Source organism: Aethalodelphis obliquidens, unplaced genomic scaffold (assembly GCF_003676395.1).
Source record: "Aethalodelphis obliquidens isolate GAN/ISIS:26980383/991018 unplaced genomic scaffold, ASM367639v1 scaffold66, whole genome shotgun sequence".
NCBI classification, from domain to species: domain Eukaryota; kingdom Metazoa; phylum Chordata; class Mammalia; order Artiodactyla; family Delphinidae; genus Aethalodelphis; species Aethalodelphis obliquidens.
The window spans coordinates 4,102,989-4,118,672 of record NW_020838010.1 but is presented as its reverse complement, the minus strand read 5'-3'; the positions used below and the strand labels follow the sequence as shown (position 1 = coordinate 4,118,672).

Here is a 15,684-nt window from a genome sequence, read left to right as displayed (position 1 = left end):
TTAAGAGGTGGGGCTGCATCATTGGTGGGGGTGGGTAGAGCACATAAAGAAGGGGGGGCGGATACCAGGAGTAAAGCAGAACTAATAACTCGTTAAATAACTGATTTTTCTAATCCCTTTTTTTTTTCAGCTTATTTCTTGTGAATCTCGGATAGCTGCACCAGCTTGGTGGGGAAGGGGTTTGATGAATAGCACAAAGACTCCAGCTATTCCCTAGAGGCCGTCCCTTTAAAGGAGAATTCCAGTTTATTCTGGGGGGGGAGGGGATGCACACATTAGAGTAGGAAAGAGGGTTTGGGATAAAATTAAAACACTCCCCTTCGTAGTCATTTTACTAAGATGCAAAGATTGCTTCCTGAGCTAGAGATGCTAACCTTGGCTAGGTCCTTCTGTTCCCTTCAAGGGGGATTTTGTCGGGCTATGGATTCATTTACAAGCTAGTCATGTGGGCATGTGTGAGGAAACAGATGCCAGTTTTAATGTATTTAGCCTGAAGTTACAATTTGATAGGAGCCAGTGTCAGGAAGTCCCAGGATTTTAAGCTATTTCAAAATCCCTCCCTCTCCTGTGTTTGGAACAGTGCCAGAAGTGCCTCCCTCCCCATCTCTCACCCCAGTGCCCACAGCCAGCAGCACCCCTCCAGCCCCTCCTTCTTTTCTATTAAAATCAATATTCCTGCAGGTCAGGGGCAAGCAGCAGATGGGTCACGGGCTTTTTTCAACCAGTTCTTTTCACAGGCAGCAGATTGCAGATCTGGATCTGGCTAATATTTGAATTCCTTTCTTTTTTTTTTTCCTCCTCACCCCTTTTTCTCTGCTTCTTTTCATCCCCACCCTTTTCTCCAACACTCAGGTCTCTGAGGTTCCACCAAAATATGGAACTTGATTTTGGACATTTTGATGAAAGAGATAAGACATCCAGGAACATGAGAGGCTCACGGATGAATGGGCTGCCTAGCCCCACTCACAGCGCCCATTGTAGCTTCTACCGAACCCGAACCTTGCAGGCACTGAGCAACGAGAAGAAAGCCAAGAAGGTACGTTTCTACCGCAATGGGGACCGCTACTTCAAGGGGATTGTGTACGCTGTGTCCTCTGACCGTTTTCGCAGCTTCGACGCCTTGCTGGCTGACCTGACACGATCTCTGTCTGACAACATCAACCTGCCTCAGGGAGTGCGTTACATTTACACCATTGATGGATCCAGGAAAATCGGAAGCATGGATGAACTGGAAGAAGGTAATTCAAGGAGTGGGTGGTGGCCCTTAGTGGGAGGTGGCGCATCGTTAGTTATGGGTACATTTCATTAAAAGAAATTGGGAAATGTGTTTGTAAAAACACAAGGTTGCTGCTTAGACTTCTAATTCTAGAGGCATTGGCAGAATCATTAGCCGTTACCCTTCATGGTCTTCAGTTTCGGCTGGCGTTGAAGTGTGGCTGGCGATGACAATGCATTGTGTTTACCACTCGGTATACAAAGAAAAATCTGAATTGTGTCATTTACTCTAGAATGTGCTCATAGTTAACTCTAAATAGGGGTATAAAATGAGCAAGGAAGATTGGTTGGGTTAACAGAGAGAAAATATTATATGCTAATATCCTTTGAACTGCTGAGAGGCTCTTCGTGAATTGCAACTCATGGAAATATGCACCCTAAAAGCTGGCCTTCCTGGACGTATTCACAGAGGATTATACTTTTAGGTAAGTGGTCACTGCTCAGCTGTTGCTTCTAAAAAGCCCACTTCAGGGTGTGTCCCTAAGGCTGAGGTCATTGAGAGAAATACCAAAAAAAGCTGTAGGTATGTCTGGTATTTTAATAAAGACTATCCCTATTAGAATAGGAACTGACTCACTGTACCTAAATCTGTTTAAATCCTTGTCAGATTTTGGTTTTGCAATCGAATTTTATGACAAGATTGCTGAGAATCCTGACAACCTGTGTACCCAGCTCAAATATAGGGAAGATCCCAGCTCTTACCAAAACTTGCCCAGCCATGAAGTCTCTTTTGTGATCATTTAGAAAAATAGATCTTGGGACATGGTCTTAATATTTTACTTTATCAAATCAAGTATTTTGAGGATGCCTCCCTACCCCACCTTTTACTGGGTGTAATATATGTGATCGGTTTAACCTGACAATACTTTAAAGGACAGCACTCAGGAGTGGTGATAATGAAAATGTTCCCCCCAAAACCTCTTCCCACGCTCCAGCCCTCCCTCCTCATTCTTTCCATTCCCCCAAGCAAAGATGAGTTTAGAACAGGCAGATCTCTCTGAAACAGCGGCGAGGAAGGAGAAACAACACATTAAAGGACTTGGTATGGATGGGAGTGCCCCGCCTCTGCTTCACTGCTTCTAGGTTTCTTGTGTTTCTAGACAAAGGAGCATGAGGGCTTCCCTTGTACAAGACCACATTCTCGCAAGTAGCTGCTGTTTCTCAAGTCAGGTTGAGTGATTTGGGGCTAGTTACTTATAAGACAGTGTCCATATGGCTACTGGATCTGGGTCTCGGGATTCAAGTCTGAGGTTTTTCTTCAAGCTGACCTTGAGAAACAATGCTGAGGAGGCTTAGATTATTTGATCAGGTGCTGGATGGCCAGGTGGAGGTTAATCCTAGGCTTCTTCTGAACATTGAAGGATTGGCCATCCTAGCAAATATCTTAAAATAAAGGAGAGTCAGGGCAAACTTGAAGGACTTGAAGCTAGGCTGAGGGAGCTGTCCAACAGCGTAATCGATAGGGTGTGTGTCTTTTGTCACTGGAAAATCCACATCTCAGTCAAACTGGAGGGGTTTCTCTGTAAGAATTTTCATAAACAAAGCACCCTGAATCACCCAGTATGTCCTCATCGTTTCCACTAGCTGCGATCTTTTAAAGACCACGATACATGCTCGGGCAGAATTCTGAATCAAGTGACATTGTATTTGGAGCAAGGATTAGAATGTTCTTGTGTCTGATATAAGAGTGGTGTCATGCCCAGATTGCCCACTCCCCCAAATCCATTTTTTAACATGTCTTGCTCAAGGACTAGCCCTTGATATTGATTTTCCTCCCTGGATTTCTGTGTGTGTGTGTGTGTGTGTGTGTGTTGGGGTGTGTGTTGTGATAATCTTAGCTCAATATAGGTAATAAATACAATTTTGAAGACTGCAGCTTCCTTTTCTCTTGATCCTTTTGAGTCCTGCTAGATTGGACTCCTCTTATTTACCACTCCCGGGTGCAGTAGTAGTACTTCCTGGTGAATTTCTGGACTATGCAGAATGTAAATAAGGCTCAGTTGCATTTATCCACAAGTCACGTACAACCACAAACTGCAGTGGCCCTCAGTGCCCTTTCAGTCCTGAGTATGGCCCATTCAGTCAAGGAAATTCTGGGGTATCTCTGGGGCAGCATTGAGAAATGTGACCCATATCCCACTACCACAGAGCCAGATGGGAAAAGGTACAGATATGAAGAGGATAAAGAAAAAGGGTCTTTTTCTCTCCTATTTTTTGTCCTTTGCAACTGTAGGAATGGAGGACAGAAGTCCTTTACTTTTTTCACCTTTGGAAGAGGTTAAAAGAAAGATTTTAAAATAGTAATTCATACATGTTGCTTCCCAAGAGACTTCAAATTGAAAAAGTTTGGAGAGATCCCTGGGTGAAGAGTCAGAGGCATTGGGTTCTCATCTTAGAGGCAGAAGATTATAATAGGAAAAGAAATCTTTGGAATCTGATTTGGTTCAAATCCCAGTTCTGCCACCTGCTAGCTTGTGTGAACTCGGGGGAAACCATTTAGATTCCCTGAGCCTCAGTTGTTCATCTGTAAAGTGGGAATAACCACTTTGAGGATTAAATAAAACAATGGATACGAAGTGTTTAGTATTCTGCCTGGAACATGATAGCATTCAATAAAGGGTGGCTGGTACTATTTGAGTCATCCTAGTTTATAGCTAGTTAAGCTACATGACTATAAGTTTGTCCTTATCATCACTGTGACTAATTTTCTCTCTTTTTAAAACAACGTAAAAAAAACCAACTTTATTAAGGTATAACTTGCATACTGTAAAATACACCAACTTAAGTGTACAGTTCAATGAAAGTGTACAGTTCAATGACTTTTAAAAAATTTACAAGTGGTGAGACCATCACCATAATCTAATTTTATACCATTTCCATCACCCCAAAAAGAAACCCTGTGCCAATGAGCTGTCACTGCCCATTTCCCGTATTCTCTCCAGCTCTAGGTGACAACTTATCTACCTTGTGTCTCTACAGATTTGCCTATTCTGGACATTTTATGTAAATTGAATCATACACTATATGGTCTTTTGTGACTGGCTTCTTTCACTTACAAAATGTTTCCAAGGTTTGTCCATGCTATACCATGTATCAACACTTCATTTCTTTTTTTTTTGAGGAATAATATTTCATTGTATGTATAGACCACATTTTGTATATCTACTGTAATATTCTTATCTGTAAAATGAGACTAGTAATAGCTGCCTTCTTTATCTATTAGAGTGATTGTGAGGATAAAATTAGATGATAAATATGGAAACACATCGACAAGGTAAAACTACAGCTACAAGGTACTATTATTGTTCATGATGTAAAAAAATAATAGTAATAAGAAAAATGGTACAGATGAACCTATTTGCAGGGCAGGAATAGAGACATAGACGTAGAGATCAGACATGTGGACATGGGGGGTGGGGAAGGGGAGGGTGGGATGAATTAGGAGATTAGGAATGACATATGTACACTACCATGCGTAAAATAGATAGCTAGTGGGAACATGCTATAAAGCACAGGAAGCTCAGCTTGGTGCTCTGTGACGACCTAGATGGGTGGGATGGGGGTGGGTGGGAAGGAGGTCCAAGAGGGAGGGGATATAGGTATACATATAGCTGATTCACTTCATTGTACAGCAGAAACTAATACAACATTGTATAGCAATTACACTCCAATAAAAAAAAATGATGATGCCAGTGAAGGGTTGGAATAGCCAGTGGCTCCCAAACCTGGCTGCCTCTCAGAATCTTTTAGAGCTTTAGAAAAATATCAATTCCTGGGCCACGCCCCGGATTTGTTGACTCAGAATTTTCAGGGCTAGTGCTCCAGAGCCTGTTTTCACAGATTTCCCCAGGTGAGTCTTATGAGCACTTAAAGTTGGGAAGTACTAGATTAAGTGATCTTGACGGTCCCCTTCAGCTATGTACAATGGTGGGAATTCCTAGCAATACCTAAACCTTTGTTTTTGTGGGTTTTTTTTGCGGTACGCGGGCCTCTCACTGTTGTGGCCTCTCCCGTTGCGGAGCACAGGCTCCGGACGTGCAGGCTCAGCGGCCATGGCTCACGGGCCCAGCCGCTCCACGGCATGTGGGATCTTCCCAGACCGGGGCACGAACCCGTGTCCCCTGCATCGGCAGGCGGACTCTCAACCACTGCGCCACCAGGGAAGCCCCGTTTTTGTTTTTTGATTTGTAGATCTTAAAGGAATGATGGAGCATAGAACATACTATGTTTCCAAATGGCCACATTATTAAGTATTTAGCCTAAAATAAAATGAAATAGAAAGCAATTGGTTAATAATCTCTCTGGCCTTGTGGCACTCCTTTGTCTAATGCCTCTAGTCTATACTGTCTGCTGCTAGATACTGAAAGTATTAAGGGGACCATTTTGGACCAAAGTCAGGTTATTGATGTCAGCTTTCCCACAGCTCCTTGGGTACACGAACAGTCTTCGTGAAGCCAGACAGAATATGGCCGTATATGTATTAGCTATATTCCCAGTGGGTCAGTGAATGAAATCCACTGGTGACTTTTCGTTTTGTCTTGTTTAGTCTTCCATTGGAGAATTATTCTTCCTTCATGTACTGTCTAATTCCTTCCCCACTTCCTTGTATGTAAGTACCCAGATCAATCTTAGGGGTGTCCTTTTGAGCATTATTATGCAGACCATGGGACAGAATATTTACAACTGTGACAGTCTTGTTGGAAGATCTGTATGGTGACACCAGCTATGATCCACTTTCTTTGCCATAGCCCATTTGTTCCAATGAGATGAAACCACTTTCTCACTAATTTATCCTCTAACTACTAAAGCAAGCACACTGCCAAAGAGGAGGATTTTAAGATACCTGGGAGAGTGATACATCACTAATAGACCTGATAATACAATAAACCACCATTTAATATTTTCCTTCTTGAGGGAGAAAGCCCAGGAAAAGAGGAGAAAGCCCAGGCAGAAGTGCTTTTGCACTGAGCAGCTATAAACATGTTTAATGTTTTTGAAAACAGAGCTTTCCTGAAAGTGAAGGGAGGTAGACATTAGATCATCTTGAGCCCATAGCTTGTTCCCTTCCTGCCCTTTCAGCTGTGCTTCCATGACTTCATTTCCTTACCCCCTCGCCCTGAAGCAGATTGTCGATTCCAGCAGATTGTCACCTTGCTTGGCTCTGAAGCCAGCTTTCCTTCTAGGCTTCTAATGAGTGGGAAATGGCCCCTGGAAGCTGTGGCAGGATGGGAACCCAGCTGTGTAAAGGTGCAACACAGAACCAGGAAGCTTTGGTCGAGAGAAGCAGCACATTTGATGTCTTTCCAGTAGTACGAGGGGAGAGTCCTCAGGGGTGGGCCCCTATTTCTTTTCTTTAACATGTAAGTACCATAACAACTTTATCTCCTAGAGCCTGTTTGAGATGGAAAAGAGATGAAGATTCCTTCTTATAGACCTTAAGAGCTGGAAGGGCCTTAGATGTCACCTAGCGCAATAGCTTCAATTTGTAGACAGAAAAGCTGAGACTCAGAGATTAAATGATTTGCCTGATGTCATACAGCTTGTAAATGCCTGCCTGGGATTTAAATCCAGGTCTATCTGACTCCCCCTCAACCACCACAAACATCCTGCCCTCTGGTAGGGGATACAGATAACGGGGGAGGCATGTGTGGGAGCAGGGGGCATATGGAAAATCTCTGTACCTTCCCCTTAATTTTGCTGTGAACCTAGAGCTGCTCTAAAAAAAGATAGTCTTAAAAGATATTCTGCCCTCAGTGTGCACCAGCAGAGGCAGCAAGTGGCTTTGCTAGGTGTTATCCATGAAGCTACCACATTTGGCCTTTGACGCAACCGGAGGCCTCCTTTCAGCCAGCAGGAAATATGATCTTTGAAGCCTGGGTCCCGGGCAGTGCTCATGTTATATAATGATTATAGCTCAGTTCCAAGATGGTTGCCCTTGCTGCTGCTGCTTTTCTTTCCTTCAGCTTCTACTCTTCCTCTTTTCGTCTCCTTTCTCTCCACCCTTTCTTCCTCCTTTCCCTCTTAGCTCTTTTTCTTGTTCTCTCTCTATTCCTTCAGATTAGGGTCTTAATAATAACGATAGCGGGCATTTGTCAAGTGCTTACTGTGTAGCAGACTCTGGGCTCAGCCCTGCATATCATGCATCACCTGCTCTGAGCCTCAGAACAACCTTAAGAGGTAGGTATCGTTATCATCATCCCCACTTTGCAGACAAATAACTGAAGCCAAGGGAGGTCAGTCTGCCCAAGGGCACACAACTAGGAAATATTGGGGAACCCCATTGTGACTGCCATCACATCAGCTGCTCTTTTTCCATTACTTCATATTGGGGCCAAAAGGAAAGAGAGTGGAGAGACTAAAATGTACTGTTGGAAAGTGTTCAACATAGATTTGCCTGAGAGCTGGGCCCTCTGAAAAGTTCTTGGGTGCCATATGATACTATAGCTGTCTGCCATCATGTTCATTTTCATGGGGGATGGTTAATCATACTCATAGTTCAGAGGCTTAAGAGGTTTAAGAGATGGGAGCAAAAAAAGTCCAGAGTCCTAATAGGGCTGCGCAGCTGACTCTCCAGAGGAGACTGTGGATGAGTGAAATCATAAATATATAGCCTCATACATTTGCACACCACCAGTTGTCTGACAAGAGTTTCAAAGTACATGACAGATTACGGAAAACATCTGACTCAGAGGCAGTGACCTCGTGGAAGGTGCCCGTGCATCTGGTAGAGTGCCATTTCTAGGGTATGGGGAATACTGGCTGTGAATATATGGGGGAATTGAAAGGGTCCCTTCATCCTTTAAGTCAAAAATTAAAGACCACATCCTCTAATCACTTGTGTAGGATTGGGTTAGCCAGTGGCAGCCAGAGAAATGAGGGTTTCTTTAGGCTGCGGTCTTTGATCGCCCCATCCTGGCTGTGCATGCATGCACCAGGTGCAGGAGTGAGGGCCTGTGCTCATCTACAAACCATGCCTTGGTCCCCTTGTCAAGACAGAACACTAGCAGCATCTGGGACTCAGAGCAGTGTTGGAAGCCACTTTGCAGACGTTACAAGCCACTTACCTTCCCGCTCCACACACACATATAAATGTCCTCAAAGGTGCCCTACAGAATCTCACTGAATCTTCTCTGAGCACTAACTGAGAAATTTATCAATTAACACGACTTAAAGGCTTTGGTGCTACCGCAAAGCAATCAATATTTGCACAGGGAGTGAATCATCAGCCCCGGGCGTTTGTGAATGTCTCTGCTCGGTTCTCCTGCTGAGACCGAAGGAAGAAGAGCCATCAGATGATAATTGTGTTTGATGCTTTCTTTGCACGGGCTCGGGTTGATTGATTGATTGATCGATTTAGCGTTATTACTGATGAGTTAAGCCTGATTCAGTCACACTGGTTTTCTGCATCTCAACCTCTGGCTGAACTTCTGTATACCTTGAGGCTAATGTGTTTCACTCAAAAAATTCAACCTTTTCCAATAGTCTCTCCCCGAGGCTGAGCCTCTCTTCCTCTTTTCTCCAGCTTCTAGTCCCAGGTGTCTAATCCCCTCCTCTTGCCTCTGGCCCCTGCATTTCTTCCGCTGTACTAGTCATTTCCTCTAGCCCATGGTAAATGTGAAAATTACACTAGATCCCTCCAATCCATAAATCAGGCTGTATGGTGTATTCTCACATCTCCACCTCATTACTTGTGGCAGCCAAGGGTGAGCACTGGTGAAGATGGCCCTGAGTACACCGAGCTGGTGTGTGGCATTCAGGAAGATGGAAAGATGAGGGGTGGGTGGTGGAAACAGGGGAGAGCATTTCTCACGCAAGAGCTAGACTTGCAGACACAAGTAATAGTGTCTGTGTGTGTGTGTGTGTGTGTGTGTGTGTGTGTGTGTGTGTGTCTACAGGTTGTTATTTAGATAGTTTCTCCACCTGGGTATGGGGGTAAAAGACACAATGATACACACATACATACGTTCACCACACACGCACATTTCACATTTTAGCATTCTACCGCTTTGCCATATACTCTGTACAAAGTACAATCGGGCTTCTGGGCAAGTTTGCACTGTATGCCCAATACACAACGTGACTTTGGTCACTTTGACTTGGAATAAAAATGTATTGATTTTGAAAGTTCTCTTCAGTTCATAATATAACAAATAGGGCTGAGTCCAGAAATAGGACAGGAACTTTAAGAAATAGAGACATGTTAAAAACGCTCTAGTAATGCCCCTAGACATTAACACACATCCTAGGAGTTAATGTAAACTTTTCAATTCAAATGAAATCATATCAAACTTGAGAACCCCACTTGTTAGATTATACTTAGGTATGTTCATTATCCTTGGGACCCTTAGCTTTACAGGATTTTTTCAATATTTTGCCGATGACTTGCTCTTGAATTTGAATGAGCCCAGTTGTTAGAGGGCCTAATTAGGAATTGCACATGAAGTTTGTTTTTATCACCATTTTTCCAGAAGTCCTACTTCGAGGTCAGTGTGTATTAGTTTGGTTAGAATAGTCCGTATACCTGCTGTTAGACTAATCACCACTTATTTCTTCCCTTAGGGGAAAGCTATGTTTGCTCCTCAGACAACTTCTTCAAAAAGGTGGAGTACACCAAGAATGTCAATCCCAACTGGTCTGTCAATGTGAAGACATCTGCTAATATGAAAGCCCCTCAGTCCCTGGCTAGCAGCAACAGTGCCCAGGCCAGAGAGAACAAGGACTTTGTGCGCCCCAAGCTGGTGACCATCATCCGCAGTGGGGTGAAGCCTCGGAAGGCTGTGCGTGTGCTTCTGAACAAGAAGACAGCCCACTCTTTTGAGCAAGTCCTCACTGATATCACTGAAGCCATCAAACTAGAGACCGGGGTTGTCAAAAAACTCTACACTCTGGATGGAAAACAGGTAGGTGCTTCTTCCCCGGATTATACCTCTTCTCATTTGTTCTAAATGCTTGGCCGACCATCTTACACCTCGGACATCATTTCTGGTTGGGAGACTCTTCCTCTACCTCTCGTCATCCCTACCTGATATATTATGTCTCATTTGGGAGAAGGGTCTTTGCAGCAGACAAAGCAATGGACCAGGAATGTGAGGCTTTGAAATTCTATCTGTTTCTGACTTGCCAGGTAGAATGGTCACTTACAAGCTTCCTTATCTGCTAAGAAAAGATGTGTTGGAGCCTAGGTCCTACAAACTCCTTGGAATATGAATTTAGCTAGTGCATGATGCAACCTGGATCGTTCAATGTATGTGACTAGAAATGAGATTTGCCCACTCATTTCTTCTTAGATACTCTTACATTGGTATTCAGCATCCATTCTGATGAAAAGAGGTGGAAGTGACCCTCATATTCTATGACAGGAGAATACGAAGGGAAGCACTGAGGTTTCTGGTTCGTTGTCTTTGCCTCACACTAGACCACATTTTTTTCTGTCTCCCTTTCCCATGTGACATAGCTGTCTTAATCTGGTTCCACTGATGGTTTGTGTGGAAAGGGACTATTTCAGGATCCTAAAATTAGCCCAAGAAAGATGGTACCATCTGTTTCTCTCCAAATCAGGTTCTTCATGTCATTGGTTATGCTACTAAAGTGCCACCTATATTAATATCTGGGAAAGAATGCAGCCAGGCGTCTCCATCAGACAGATGCACCATTCTCTTGAGCACAGGGAGCTGTAAATATATGACAAAAAATGTTCCAAGGGAATTGGAACACTGGCTGGTTTCTTTGGCTGTAAAGAGAATCCTGGTCCCTCATCAGATAAGACAAGTGTGGATTATTATCAGTCCATACTTTCTACCTCTTAAAATACCTTTGGTGTTTGAACAACTATATAGATTCTTAAAAAAAAATAGATTCACCATATCAGGATGCTGAGTGTTCAAATGCAGAACTGTGCCTCCTCCCATAATCTCTGATATATACTGTGTGCTGCAAGATTTTAAGTTTCTGGGAAAATGCAAACTCATATACGTGGTAATTTGGTTAAATGTGTGGCTTCTATCTGTTCGCCACCATTTTGTGATCTGAGAGAAACCTGGAGGTACCGGTTGTATGTGATCTGTGTTTGTTGTACCACAGCAATGGGTTTATCTGCGATGGGAAAAGTTCTAACTCCTAAGCATCTAAGAGTATCTCTTTTTTGAGGACCAAGTGTATGATGAACAGGAGCTGTCCAGGAACAGGATTAATCATCGTAAACCTCACCTCGGAGAAGTAGGGTCTAGGAATTTTATGATCAGTGGATCTTCGAGTTGAGGGTGACCCTAACTCTAGAAGCCATGACATTTAATCTCCCTCCTATGGCAAGGATATACTCTACAATCATTTCAGTTTCATAAAACAGCCTATTTCACTGTTGAACAGCTGTGATTTTTAGAAAGATTTTTCTAACATTAGGTATAACTCTGCTTCCCTGTACCTTCAGCCTCTTGAAGAAGTACAGGGAAAATACCAATCAAGGACGTAAGACTGGGATTTAGAAGACTTCGTTTCTAATCTGGGTATTGCCACTTACTCTGTGACGTTGGGCTAACCACGTACCTGTCCTGAGGCTCACGCTTCTCCTCTGTACAAAGGGGCTAATCACACCTGCCCTACCCATGTTCACAGGATTCTCATGAAGATCGAATGAAATCACGGATATGAAAGCACTCTGTAAATCAAAACACGCAATGTAAATACATATGCATACAATTCATCATTGAGAAAATATGTAAATTGTCAGACAGTTTACATATATATTAATAAATGTTAGCACTCTTCCCCCTACTTTACCTTCATCATTCTTACCACAAATTTCCAGCATTTTGTGGGATGTACCATACCTCAGCATTCTGTGATTGTTCCTAATAATAAATAAAGGGACACCTCCGCCTCTTAGGTAAACAAGCTCCAGTCCAGTGATGGGTGGATTTTCATCTTACAGCAAGCTTTCCAACTCCTTTCAAGGATTGGTTCCCATTTCTTTGGGGAACACGTTAGGAAATGCCAGAGTATGATATGGTGTGTGTACAGACACGTCAGGGAGGAGTGCTCGAGGGAGCAGGCATCACTGGCTCTGCACGTACTGTTCCTTCTCTTTTTTTTTTTTTCCTGGTATGCGGGCCTCTGACTGTTGTGGCCTCTCCCGTTTGCGGAGCACAGGCTCCGGACGTGCAGGCTCAGTGGCCATGGCTCACGGGCCCAGCCGCTCTGCGGCATGTGGGATCTTCCCGGACCGGGGCACGAACCAGTGTCCCCTGCATCGGCAGGTGGACTCCCAACCACTGTGCCACCAGGGAAGTCCATGTTCCTTCTCTTTAAAATGTCTCCCTCTGCCTACCCTGACCCCGGGGGTCATCTTTTAAGCCCTACCTCAAATATCATGTTATTTCTGAAAACTTCTCTGTCTCCACCATGCAAAGTTAAAGTAATCTTAACCTTTTTGTTTGTTTGTTTTTTAATGCTTAGCTCCTGATTCATGGTGGATGCTCTATAAATGTTTGTTGACATAAGGAGATTCTCACATGGCCCAGGTAGCTGTTCTGATATGTTCTGAGAAGCCCTCTGTTTTCAATGTCCCAGACACTATCCTTAGGTCTATCAGAAGACATAGGGGGGCTTCCAAAGGAGTGCATATTCCACCCCGGCAGCTCCGATCTATTACTCACTTGGAAGTCACTGAGAGCAGACTTTGAAAGCAGTTTTTCCCAAAGTGTATTCTGAGAACTGTCCCCATCTCCCCACCCCCAGGAGCTCTTCATAAAAGGGTTTTGTGGTCAAATAAAGTTGTGAAATGCTGCAAATTATATGCCTTTCTTAGAGATTCACATTGCCCATTGGCACATTAAATGTTCTGAGAAGTCCTGCAGAAAGGAAACCCATTTAATTTAGACCCAGGATTTCCCAGTCTTTTTTAACCACAAACACATGGAATACACAGATACACGCACACACGCACACATACACACACTCTCTAGGAGCACACTAGGAAATGCTGTTTACAGAATATGCTGAATGATTAGGAGCTAACTACTCTAACCTCACTGGTATGCATGGGGTAACCCACAAATCAAACATTGTTGTGTGGTTACGGCAAGGACATTAAATAACAAAATTTGGGGGTGCAAGGACAAAACCTACTAATTACAGAATAGGTGCTGAGTATACTGAAATTCGGTGCCAAATTCAAAATTTTGGAGCCCAGCCCATCTCCCAGTTCTAGTGATGACAGCCCTAATGTTAACACCTGTCAGTCACTTTGATTACTGGTGGGTATTCTTACTGCTTGGGAATATGATCTTCCTCTGTGCAGACTGAAGGCACATGTGTTGCAATGGCTCGGACTTGCTTGGATGAGATTCCGTGCCTGTCTTTGGCTAAATGTGGCACCAGGCAGAAAGGACAAAGTATGGTCAAGGCTCTTTGTTGTGGAACGTTTTTATCATGAAGTCAAGGCCATCCCTTGGTTTCAGTCTTGCTCTAACTGGATGCCAAACAGACCAAATCAAGTCGTTTTCTCCCCCATTGTTTAAATAATGATCAGTTAAAACAGCCCAGTTGATTATACCAGATTTATTGTTGCTTCTGTTCTCACGTGTACCATTTGACTGATTGGCTTATGCTGACTGACAAGAAACCTGTGGACGTGGCTCTCATCTCTTTCTGTTTTTATTTTGTTCGGATGTGCTTTTGGAGCCTTTGATCTTTTCAGGGCTTATGTTTTGCTGGTACAGAAGACCAGTTTCCTCAGAGATATTTGTGGTCTGTGTAGGCAGGGAAGCTAACCATCACTAGGAGGACGAGGACCCAGTTTATTCCTCACCTCAATAAGCAATTGCTAATGGAATAAGGAGTAGTTGGTAGCGCTCTGGCTACTCCCACGGGCTGTAGTGGATTTCTAGGAGGTCGGGGAAAACACGATGAAGAGTTGGATGATGATACATATTGGTTCACTCTCAGGTGAAGTTGTTCTTTTGATTCCTTGGCAGCTGGAGTGATTGAAGTGTGTTGACAAAATTATCCAACTATTAATTTCTATAATCAAGTCACATATGGACCTTTATGCGTAAACGTAATAGATGCATAAACACTGGAACCCAGATTTCTGGTTCACTTGGTAGTAGTGGCTCAGTAGATACATGGTATAGCCTTAAATTCATCTCTGTAAAGCGCAGGGCATGGTGCTTCTGTTTTTTAGAGATGCAGAGCTTTAATAACAGACGTTTAGCGTTTTGGCGTCTTACACAGGGCTACAGCTGGTCCTCACACCATCCATTTTCATGCTATACTTATTGGCATCTCTATTCTCAGTTTTTCCCATATTCAGGTTCTGTGCAGAGATTCACTGTTGCCTCAAGATCCCTGCCTAAGGGATAAGTATGGCCTTTAGGATTTGTGTTAGCTTTGTTGGGCCAGTCTTCATTTGGATGAATTTATTTTGTGTTTCTGTCTATATCTTTCTAGTACTAACTACTTGAACCAGGGATTTTAGGTCTCAGAATAACAAAAGAGGTTTAAGCTGATTCCAAGATTACCCATAGCCTCGGAAGCTAGAACGGGAGTTTTAAGAAATGTTTTGAATCAGAAGATGGTAGAATAGGAAAATGAGAGCATGAAGGATGTTTGAACTGCTGCTAAGTATTCCAGGAAAGACTTGCCCCTTCCATCTTGCTATACTAAATAACTGGGTGCTGGAAGCACAAAGGTAATTGCAGAAAACACAGGAAGACAAGTTGGATCTAACCTTGGAAATGTTGAGTGCATTTCCCAAGGTGGATGTGACTTTATTTTGCTTGTGTAGCTGGTATTTCTCCATGCCCCCCACCTCTGCCCCCTTCAGCCACATCTGGTCTTACTTATACTCCCTGGCCTCCAGGTCTCCCAGAGCCATCCCCTCTCTCCTCCTAGTGTTGTGTCCTGTTAGTCAACCTTGGCTCAATCGAAAAGGCCACGTGGACATAAATTATGCCCCAAAAGGGAGGTCATTTATCATTGACCTTCGCTTGAGAAAACCAAGGCTGGAAAGGTAATGTTTGCATTACCAAAAGTTCCCCCTCCTCAACCTTCCACAGATTTGATTCCTGGAGACAGGATTTGAGACGATTGGCTTGAACATGAAGTAGAAAAGAGCAAAGAAGGGAAGCAGGCTGGGCTCTTTGAAAGGAGGTAGTTTGCAAACTACCTTGCTATATGTAATATAGACTTCAAGATGTCTCACACTGAGGTAGATTTTATGCTTTAAAAGAAGGCTTAAGGGAATTTGCTGGTGGTCCAGCGGTTAGGACTCGACGCTTTCACTGCGGTGGCCTGGGTTTGATCCCTGATCAGGGAATTAAGATCCTGCAAGCCACACGGCACGGCCAAAAAAAAAAAAAAAAAAAAAAAAGATGGAAGTGGCCAAACATCGAATATACTGTTGTTCTTCTG

At 43.5% G+C, this 15,684-nt stretch overlaps 1 protein-coding gene across 2 annotated transcripts in view; it reads left to right on the top strand.

Moving 5' to 3' along the window:
- The first annotated feature begins 669 nt into the window (after positions 1-669).
- The window catches only part of DCX (doublecortin), a 118,369-nt gene continuing 103,354 nt past the window's right edge, over positions 670-15,684 (top strand). For both annotated transcript variants that reach the window (XM_027089468.1, XM_027089467.1), the window contains exons 1-2: positions 670-1,238; positions 9,835-10,175. In XM_027089468.1, coding sequence (XP_026945269.1) covers positions 875-1,238; positions 9,835-10,175 — 705 coding nt within the window. In that variant the 5' untranslated portion in view covers positions 670-874. The remainder of the gene's footprint in view (positions 1,239-9,834; positions 10,176-15,684) is intronic.